Genomic DNA, 10633 nt, shown 5'->3' on the forward strand with positions numbered 1-10633 from the left:
CGCCAATGTTATATTTATTATCCCTCTATAAATACATAATTAAATGGTGGATATGATTAGGGACATATAGGTATTTGTATAATGTGATACATTGGAAGAGATTGGTTATACACACACACACGCACACACGCACACACGCACACGCACGCGCACGCACACACACACACGCACACACGCACACACACACATCTTTTACCTGTCACGCAAATGACGCACACACACACACACATCTTTTACCTGTCAAAATGATTGACCTGTGTGTGTGTGTGTGTGTGTGTGTGTGTGTGTGTGTGTGTGTGTGTGTGTGTGTGTGTGCGTGCGTGCTCAATCCTGTTGTTGTGCAGTAGTACCTAGAGAAAGGAATCCACCCTGGAGGGCACAGATCTCCCATTTAACACCTACCTCAGTGACCTCAAATCTCCTCTACGACCACTGTGCTTTAACATGGAAGTAATACACTCTCTTTTCACTGGTGAGGTTTTGGTGGTCTGTCTGTCTGTCTGTCTGTCTGTCTGTCTGTCTACTGGTTTGTTTGTCTGTCACTATTCTGTCTGTCTATTCAGTCATGTTTATTATTATTATTTATTATATTATGTCTAGTGTCTGTTATCTCTGGCTGCTGTATTGTCTGGTAGAAACTAGTGAATGTTCATTACTACTGGGTTGGCTTAAAACTATTCATGTTCCAGGTTGTCTTTAGTGCAGTGGATCTGCTGCAGTAGATTAGATCTACAATGTCTGGAGAAACTTTTAAGGGTCTGGCTTAAAACACATGTATATGTTCCAGGTTGTCTTTAGTGCAGTGGATCTGTGCAAAGATTAGATCTCACAATGTGCCCAGCGAGAACTGTTTGTCTGAGGAAGCCCACATGAATGACCTGGAACGTGCCCAGCGAGAACGATCTGGAACGTGCCCAGCGAGAACGACCTGGAACGTGCCCAGCGAGAACGACCTGGAACGTGCCCAGTCTGGTTGCAAGTGAGAACTCTGGGGGGAAATATAGGCAATATTTCTGTTAAAGTAAGAGTTGATCATAGTTAACATTTTATTAAAATTGAGTCACAATCGGAAATTATTTGAGTGGAAAGTACACACATTGTACCATTATTTATAAAAGAAAAACATGTAAAAATCGGCCAACAGTCACATTCACGTTGTTATTTTTAACAGTGAAAGACCTGCTCTGGGACATTGGCGACTAAGAAAGTATGTTTTAAACCTCCTGCTTTGGGCTTGGATGTGTAGATCACTTGCATATGGGCTAGCAGCAGGTGGCCTAGCAAGTTAAAACGTTGGGCAAATAACCAAAAGGTTGCCAGTTGGAATGAACAACAACAGCTCCTCTGGCACCCAATGTGGCAGCCCCACCCCCCCCCCACCTCTCTGATTCAAAGGGGTTGGGTTAAAAGCTTAAATACATTTTTGGTCTGCAATTGACGATGAAAATAAATGTAATCCTTTAATAATCTATGAGCAGAATTACTGTTTTACCTCAATTAGCATCAAGATTGTTATGATTGGATGTTCTCTATGATGTAACACCACCTTCAGCCTATCCTAAGTGAGGCAAAACTCTTAACAGGATCGATGTCGTCTGGCGTTCTGTTCAGTTAAACATCAGATCCAGCCGGATGGACGTCGGAGGCCCGGATCATCATGGCGACGGATTTGATTGAATACCACCAGCCGTGCCAGGTGTACCAGACCACCCCGTCATCCATTACCGCTTGATACGGCCCGTTGTAGTAGTGACCGTTCAAGTTGCCAGACTCACACCTGGTGGAGAGACGCAGAATGACACCATCTGAGATTCATAGTAGAAGGTCGCGTTCCATTGCTTGATCTTACAAGATCTTGCTTGATCTGCCAGATCTTACAACTCCTGGAGAAATATTTTACCAGCTAACCATATATGTTATAGCAATCTATCAGTCAATAACACTGTCGATGGCACGCAACCATTGGTTGATTTGTTTTGGTTGTGTTTCAGATTATGTTGTGCCCAACAGAAAAGAAGGGCAAATAATGTATTGTCACTTTTAATGTAAATAAGAATATAATATTTCTCAACAATTCTACATTAATGTGGATGCTACCATGATTATGATCATGATTACGATAATTGTGAATGAATCGTGAATAACGATTAGTGAGAAAGTTAGAGGCATAAATATCATAATGCAGAAGGTCAATACTCTGTTGTTGAGAGGTTACTGAATCTCCACAGTAATACAGAAGGCCAATACTCTGTTGTTGAGAGGTTACTGAATCTCCACAGTAATACAGAAGGCCAATACTCTGTTGTTGAGAGGTTACTGAATCTCCAAAGTAATACAGAAGGCCAATACTCTGTTGTTGAGAGGTTACTGAATCTCCACAGTAATACAGAAGGCCAATACTCTGTTGAGAGGTTACTGAATCTCCACAGTAATGCAGAAGGTCAATACTCTGTTGTTGAGAGGTTACTGAATCTCCACAGTAATACAGAAGGCCAATACTCTGAGAGGTTACTGAATCTCCACAGTAATGCAGAAGGTCAATACTCTGTTGAGAGGTTACTGAATCTCCACAGTAATGCAGAAGGTCAATACTCTGTTGTTGAGAGGTTACTGAATCTCCACAGTAATGCAGAAGGTCAATACTCTGAGACGTTACTGAATCTCCACAGTAATGCAGAAGGTCAATACTCTGTTGTTGAGAGGTTACTGAATCTCCACAGTAATGCAGAAGGTCAATACTCTGTTGAGAGGTTACTGAATCTCCACAGTAATGCAGAAGGTCAATACTCTGTTGAGACGTTACTGAATCTCCACAGTAATGCAGAAGGTCAATACTCTGTTGAGACGTTACTGAATCTCCACAGTAATACAGAAGGTCAATACTCTGTTTTTGAGAGGTTACTGAATCTCCACAGTAATGCAGAAGGTCATACTTGCTGAACCACCAGCCTGACATGTCATGGCGGATACACTTCTCATCGTCCTTGTTGGGATGGTCGTAGGTACTGAACTTGACTCCCAGTTGACCGGCCCCTAGACTGTTCCACTGCCCACTGGGATGGGAGTGGGCTTCGGAGAGGGCGTCCCCCGCATTGCCAGTGTACTCACCCAGATGAAGCTTATACTGGTTCTGGAGGGAAGAGGAGTATTTTAGGGAGTAACTTTTTAAGTATTTTATGGGGAAATAATTCAGTGATTTTTGAATATTTAACTATGTAAAATCACTGAACTATCCCCTTTAACCAAACACCTGATCTCAGATTTCAACTAATTGTAGTCTTCAATTTAGACCTCAAACAAATGCCTACGTTGGTGTGCACACACTGCAGAGTCCTGGGCCAGAATTCCCCACGCCAAGTGTAAAAGGCACCACAACTTTAGGTAATAGGCTGATGACCAGGAGTGATAGACCAAGGTATGTAAACATGCTTATACTGTAACACAGTCAATGTTCTCCTAAACAGAGCACTGCTGAGATGTATCTTTTTGAAAACTGCTGAGAAGGTGAATGAAGAGGATTGCTGGTTTTCCCCAGGACCTTTTGCTCAAGGACATTCAAATCACATTGTATTTGTCCCATGCTAAACAACAGGTGTAGACTAACAGTGAAATACTTACTCACCGGTCCTTCCCAACAATGCAGAGAGAAACAACAGGTGTAGACTAACAGTGAAATACTTACTCACCGGTCCTTCCCAACAATGCAGAGAGAAACAACAGGTGTAGACTAACAGTGAAATACTTACTCACCGGTCCTTCCCAACAATGCAGAGAGAAACAACAGGTGTAGACTAACAGTGAAATACTTACTCACCGGTCCTTCCCAACAATGCAGAGAGAAACAACAGGTGTAGACTAACAGTGAAATACTTACTCACCGGTCCTTCCCAACAATGCAGAGAGAAACAACAGGTGTAGACTAACAGTGAAATACTTACTCACCGGTCCTTCCCAACAATGCAGAGAGAAACAACAGGTGTAGACTAACAGTGAAATATACTCACCGGTCCTTCCCAACAATGCAGAGCGAAAGAAAATAATAGAAAAGTAATAACACTAAATAATAAATACACAATGAGGATACTGGTGCCCCGTGGTGCCCGTGGTGCCCCGTGTACATAGCCGAGTCGATGTGCAGGAGTACGAGGTAATTGAGGTAGATATGTACATATAGCTAGGGGTTAAGTGACTAGGTAACAGGATATATAATAAGAAGTAGCAGCAGCATATGTGATGAGTCAAAAGAGTTAGTGCAGATGGGAGTCAATGCAAATAATCTAGGTAGCTATTTGGTTAACTATTTAGCTGTCTTAAGGCTAGGGGGTAGAAGCTGTTCAGGGTCCTGCTGGTTCCAGACATGGTGCATCGGTACCGCTTGCCGTGTGGGAACAGAGAGAACAATCCATGACTTGGGTGGCTGGAGTGTTTTATCATTTTTAGGGCCTTCCTCTGACACCGCCTGGTATAGAGGTCCTGGACGGCAGGGAGCTCGGCCCAGTTATGGACTGGGCCATATGCACTACCCTCTGTAGCACCTTGTGGTCGAATGCAAAGCAGTTGCCGTACCAAGCAGTGATGCAGCCAGTTAAGATGCTCTCAATGGTGCAGCTGTAGAACTTTTTGAGGATCTGAGGGCCCATGACAAATCTTTTCAGCCTCCTGAGGTGGAAGAGGCATTGTTGAGCCTTCTTCAGGACTGTGTTGGTGTGTATGGACCATGTTAGTTCCTTAGCGATGTGGACACCGAGTAACTTGAAGCTCTCGACCCACTCCACTACAGCCCCGTCAATGTGGATGGAGGCGTCCTCGACCAACCATTTCCTGGAGACCACGATCAGCTCCTGGCACCACACTGCCATGTCACTGACCTCCCTATAGGCCAGAGGTCTCAATCCTTGTCCCTGGAGAGCTACCGTACTGTAGGTTTTCACTGCAACCATAATCTAGCACACCTGATTCTAATAATCAGCTGGTTGATTAACTGAATCAGGTGAGTTACAACAGGGGTTGGAATGAAAACCTACAGGAAGGTAGCTCTCTAGGAACAGGGTTGGAGAGCCCTGCTAGAGGCTGTCTCATCGTTGTTGGTCATCGGGCCTAACACTGTCATGCCGTCAGTAAACTTAATGACGGTATTGGAGTTGTGCACGGCCGCGCACCCTGAGGGGCTCCCGTGTTGAGGATCAGTGTGGTGGATGTGATGTTGACAATCCTCACCACCTGGGAGCGGCCCAGCAGGAAGTCCAGGATCCAGTTGCTGAGGCAGGTGTTCAGTCCCAGGGTCCTGAGATTAGTAATGAGCTTGGAGGGCACTATGGTGTTGAACGCTGAGCTGTAGTCAATGAACAACAGTCTCACATAGGCGTTCCTCTTATCCAGGTGGGAAAGGGCAGTGTGGAGTGCAATGGAGATGGCGTGATCTGTTGGGGCTGTATGTGAATTGGAGTGGGTCCAGTGTGTCTGGGATAATGGTGTTGATGTGAGCCATGACCAGCCTTTCAAAGCATTTCATTGCTACAGTTGTGAGTGCTACAGAGCAGTAGACATTTAGACAGGTTACCTTGGCCTCCTTGGGCACAGGAACTATAGTGGTTAACTTGAAACACAAAAGCTATTACAGACATGGTCAGTGAGAGGTGGAAAATGTCAGCTGATCAGCGCATGCTCTGTATACTAGTCCTGGAAATCCCCAGTTTATACAGTATGAACAGTAGATTGATTCGATTTTTTGCGAACAAGGACTTATGTCAACAAAGAAAGGGAAGGGGGGGTGTTGGGTTAAAAAAAGACAAAGGAAGGAGAGACTACAAACGTTCTTGTTCTTTACATTCTATCAAGATCTCAACTGCCTTTTGTACTGTTTGAACAAGAGTAGACAAAATAGTGACACCCAATGTTATGGGAAAACCGTGTCTGTTCCGTGTGAGGAATGTCTGCTGTGAAGACCGTGGTGTTGTGTTCACGTGTACCTTTTCATCATCAACTTTCATGTTTTTGTACTTGGCGAAGCGCTGGTTTCCGTCAAAGTCCTCCATGTTGATCTTTAGGTTGTAGTCGCCTAGAAAACAGAGTCAAATACCGGTCATAAAGAGCCAAAATGGCCACCGATTGTCACCCAGGTGGGTGAGACAGTAGTGGTGATGGATGAGTTGCTGTGGCCTCTACAATGTAAAGCACTCAGGGCCATGATCAGACTTGAGATAAGTAAACTTAACAAGGATTTAAGCCAATAAAAGATTTTTGGACTTGAGTCCATTATAAGTCAAATTACCTCAAGTTGGAAATTGAGCTCATTAAGCTCTACTGTAGTTAAAATCTCTATGTAATATAAAAGCAATTCATTGTCATTATTAGGTACATTCCATGTGAATTTGGCCACATGCCTTTTAGATGTTTTTTTGTAGCCAAGAGTTGTTACCTGACCAGGAAAACTCTGTGTCCTAGTTATAACCTGACTAAGGCCAGGAAAAACTCTGGGTCATATTACTATTACAGCCTGTTCCTAGGGGCCGGGAGTGTTTCCTGGTCAGATCAAGTGGTGGGGAAAAAACTCAGCCCTAGTTGTAGGTTTTCCTCTTCACCTTGAGAGGTGAGGTAGTGTAGGGGGTCGTTCCCTAGCCAGAACTCTCCGTCTGACTCGCTGCCTCCAAAACCATGCTTATACTCCACCCACGCTCTGTAGAGGGAGGGAGACACACCCACATGCACGTGATGCTTAACCTGAAACCAATGAGATTCCACGCCAGCAGGAGCGGAAAATGTTTTAGTATCTCAGATTGTTTTGGCAATTCTCACAAAAATATAATTGGGAGGAAGGATGTTTTAAGTTATATCATTAAATATAACTTGGACATATTCCATCAGTTAGATCACATTATAAAGAGTATGATGACACCATGATGTTGTCTGGTATGGTTCACAGGTCATAAGGTCTTACAGGAGACGCGTAGGTCTTAAATGTAGCCACTTTAGGCCCTTTTATCACACGTTTTCTTTCCACCTACCTGTCGAAGGACTCCGTTCCGTCCTTTCTCCTCTGGATGACAGTCCAGCCTCCTCCATCACTCATGTCACAGAACACCATGAAGGAGGAGGGAGCCTGGTCCGGTCTGATCATATACAGGCCACTAACGGAGTTCCCATCCTTAAAGATCTCAGCACAGTCTAACACACAGAGGACATGGTTACAGTGCTTGCACACCAAATGGCACCCAATCCATTCCTTATACAGCGACATTATCTTTCACTATTTATGTCTGTTTTAAAAACAAAATTGAATAGCTAATCAAACATGAATCACACAAAACTAAATCCAGTTCAGTAAAAAGACATTCCATTCATTCTATGTTCTACCCATAGACTTCCACATGAACAAAAGGAGCTATGGGGTTCTACCCCTGCCTGACCTTTGTACTGTCCCCCAGTCTGGAGGTGTGTCTGGGGATCTGGGGCAGCTTCTGGGCCTGGCTGAAGTGAAGCCCCTGGATGTAGTGGTGCTGGTCGTTGATCACCCTCACCAGGTGCTCCATCTCAGCCTGCAGACGCCCCACCATCTCCCCACACTGCACTGGGGCCTAGTGGACAGGACGGACAGGGGGAGAGGGGATCCTGTTCACTCTCTCAGGCTATACAACTCATTTAACAAAACTGTTTTTTTAAGTCATCAGAATGATCCGTTCTATCACAGTTTTCAAGATAAAGGAACAAGTTTGGTAATTTTATGTTAGCCTACAAATGCTAATCTCAGTACATTAAACAATAACATAAATAAAGAAACCTGCTATTATGTAATCTGATATGAACTATATTTGGATGCAGAGACAGACGATGCACACACAAACAGACACACACACAAACAGACACACACACACACATACATGCAGGTGCATGCAGAATACACCAAAATGGCACATAAAATGTCATCATCACAATGTAAGTGGGTGTTAAGGAAGTAGAATTATGCACAAAGCCAATCAAAATGTAAATAAATCTTACCGAGTGGCATTCTGTGAGGAACAAAAGCCCCAAAACTACTATGGTGGACGCTCCTGCCATGGCGTGTGAGCTCTGTTCAACCACCAGTGTTACTGACGCTCTGTTCACCCTACCTGACAACCCACCATGGAAGACACTGGCTGCATCCCAAATGGCACCTGGTCAGTAGTAGTACACTATATAGGGAATAGGGTTCCATTTGCCCACTAGTGTCTAAACATCGGAGTCAGCACGAGTGTTCTGCTGTACTTTGAAAAATGGCTAGTGACTTCCCACCATAGTCTGGCCATTGACCTTCTGATTAAACCTTGTTGTGTCTCGTGGTCTATTGCGTAGGAAGAGGGTTGCCTTTTGTAGTGTCTTCCCTCATCTATCCTCCTTCTCATAACCCAACTGGTGATACAATACCACCTTTTACTGGCGTCCTCTTAAACATGGCCCTTCCGACTCTTATTTGAGTTCAACGACTTGTAACTTTCCCTGCCTAAAGTCAACATTCCCCTTGTTTCATGTTTTAGCTCTAGTTTTGATTTACTTCTATTAATTCAATGGGTTTGATTCAGATCTTTTTTCATAATTAGGCCGTCATTGTAAATAAGAGATAAGAGAATAACAGATAAGAGAATAACTGATTTGCCTAGTTAAACAAAATACATGCATAAGGCTTTTCTTCCTCATATCAAAAATATATATATTAATATTTGGTGGAATGTGTTTTTGATAAATGTATCTGCCCATTCAGTTTTATTCATTATGAACTAAAGGCTAAACTGATCTCAGATCAGCACTATGAGACACTTTGTGGATACGGACCCAGGACGTCAAGCCAGTTCCACTGTTGTTTTTTAAAATTCTTCCTCCAATCAGGCGCTGATTTAGACCTGGGACACCAGGTGGGCGCAATTAATTATCAGGTAGAACAGAAAACCAGCAGGCTCTAGACCTTATAGGGTAAGATGTGAATACGCTGGTTCACATGATAGCTAAGGTGAGCTGTAGTAAGGTGTTCAGAGGTATAGCCTGAATGGTCTGAATGGAAGGCAAGGACTCAGGCCCTGAGCCACCAAGTCTATCACGTTCATCAGCCTTCTCTTCGTAATGACCGACGGACAGACAAACACAGAAAGATGGAGACAGACAAACACAGAAAGATGGAGACAGACAAACACAGAAAGATAGAGACAGACAAACACAGAAAGATAGAGACAGACAAACACAGAAAGATAGAGACAGACAAACACAGAAAGATAGAGACAGACAAACACAGAAAGATAGAGACAGACAAACACAGAAAGATAGAGACAGACAAACACAGAAAGATAGAGACAGACAAACACAGAAAGATAGAGACAGACAAACACAGAAAGATAGAGACAGACAAACACAGAAAGATAGAGACAGACAAACACAGAAAGATAGAGACAGACAAACACAGAAAGATAGAGACAGACAAACACAGAAAGATGTAGACAGACAAACACAGAAAGATAGAGACAGACAAACACAGAAAGATAGAGACAGACAAACACAGAAAGATAGAGACAGACAAACACAGAAAGATGGAGACAGACAAACACAGAAAGATAGAGACAGACAACCATTGATTCTGTTGTTCATTCTGACTTGCGTTGTTTCTGTATCCGTCTGTTCAGATGACAGGCTAGAGTGAACAACTTTCGTCACAGCTGAGAAGGTTAGTGTTGGTGTTGGTCACACCGCGCCGTGCCACCTGGTGCTTTTGGCAGCTGTCTACATCCAGGAACCACTTCCTGCACTTGCAGCATTTGACCGGCTTCCCTTTACCATGGATGTTCATGTGACTCAAGGTCATGAACTTCCTCCCACACAACGTGGAGACGAACGGCTTCTCGCCGGCGTGAAACTTTAGGTGCATGTTGCGAGTCCGACTCATGAAAACCCTGCCGCACGTTTCACACATATACGTCTTCTCCTGCCTCCCCTACGTCTTCTCCCCTGCCACACGTTTCCACATACGTCTTCTCCCTGCAGCACGTCTTCTCCCCTGCCACACGTTCCCCTGCCACACATATACGTCTTCTCCCCTGCAGCACGTTACACACATATACGTCTTCTCCCTGCCACACGTCATATACGTCTTCCCTGCCGCACGTTACACACATATACGTCTTCTCTCCTGCCACACGTTACACACATATCTTCCCCTGCCACACGTTACACACATATACGTCTTCTCCCCTGCCACACGTTACACACATATACGTCTTCTCCCCTGCCACACGTTACACACATATACGTCTTCTCCCCTGCCACACGTTACACACATATACGTCTCCTGCCCACCTGCGTTACACATATACGTGCTACACACATATACGTCTTCTCCCCTGCCACACGTTACACACATATACGTCTTCTCCCCTGCCACACGTTACACACATATACGTCTTCTCCTGCCACTATTACATATCAAGTCATTGCATATGCGTCTTCATCACACACGCGTTACACACATGTAAGTCTTCTCCCTGCACGTTACATCAGTGCTTATCCCCCATGCACCCATTGCACACTCCTCTACGTGTTACCACACACACACGTTACACACATGTCAGTCATTCCTGCACGTTACACACATATCCCGTCTTCTCCCCTGCCA

The 10633-nt window shown here is 44.2% G+C and overlaps 1 protein-coding gene across 1 annotated transcript; it reads right to left on the reverse strand.

Moving 5' to 3' along the window:
* Window positions 1-1022: 1022 nt before the first annotated feature.
* LOC124017896 (fibrinogen-like protein 1) lies at window positions 1023-7437 on the reverse strand. Its single transcript, XM_046333155.1, has 6 exons — window positions 7407-7437; window positions 7005-7164; window positions 6582-6676; window positions 5970-6058; window positions 2934-3130; window positions 1023-1777 (listed from the first exon to the last, which is right to left on the reverse strand). Exons 2-6 carry the CDS (start codon window positions 7115-7117, stop codon window positions 1612-1614), a joined length of 660 nt encoding a protein of 219 aa, XP_046189111.1. The 5' UTR covers window positions 7118-7164; window positions 7407-7437; the 3' UTR covers window positions 1023-1611.
* Window positions 7438-10633: the final 3196 nt, after the last annotated feature.

This window comes from Oncorhynchus gorbuscha, unplaced genomic scaffold, assembly GCF_021184085.1.
Source record: "Oncorhynchus gorbuscha isolate QuinsamMale2020 ecotype Even-year unplaced genomic scaffold, OgorEven_v1.0 Un_scaffold_346, whole genome shotgun sequence".
NCBI classification, from domain to species: Eukaryota; Metazoa; Chordata; class Actinopteri; order Salmoniformes; family Salmonidae; genus Oncorhynchus; species Oncorhynchus gorbuscha.

Excerpts from the sequence above, each read along its gene's own strand:
- LOC124017896 (XM_046333155.1), bottom strand. The coding sequence starts at position 7,117 with ATGATCAGACCGGACCAGGCTCCCTCCTCCTTCATGGTGTTCTGTGAC. Across the intron at positions 6,059-6,581 it reads ACACTACCTCACCTCTCAAG|GCGACTACAACCTAAAGATC; the intron begins GTGAAGAGGAAA and ends TCTGTTTTCTAG. Across the intron at positions 1,778-2,933 it reads TCAGGCTGGTGGTTCAGCAA|GTGTGAGTCTGGCAACTTGA; the intron begins GTATGACCTTCT and ends TCTCTCCACCAG.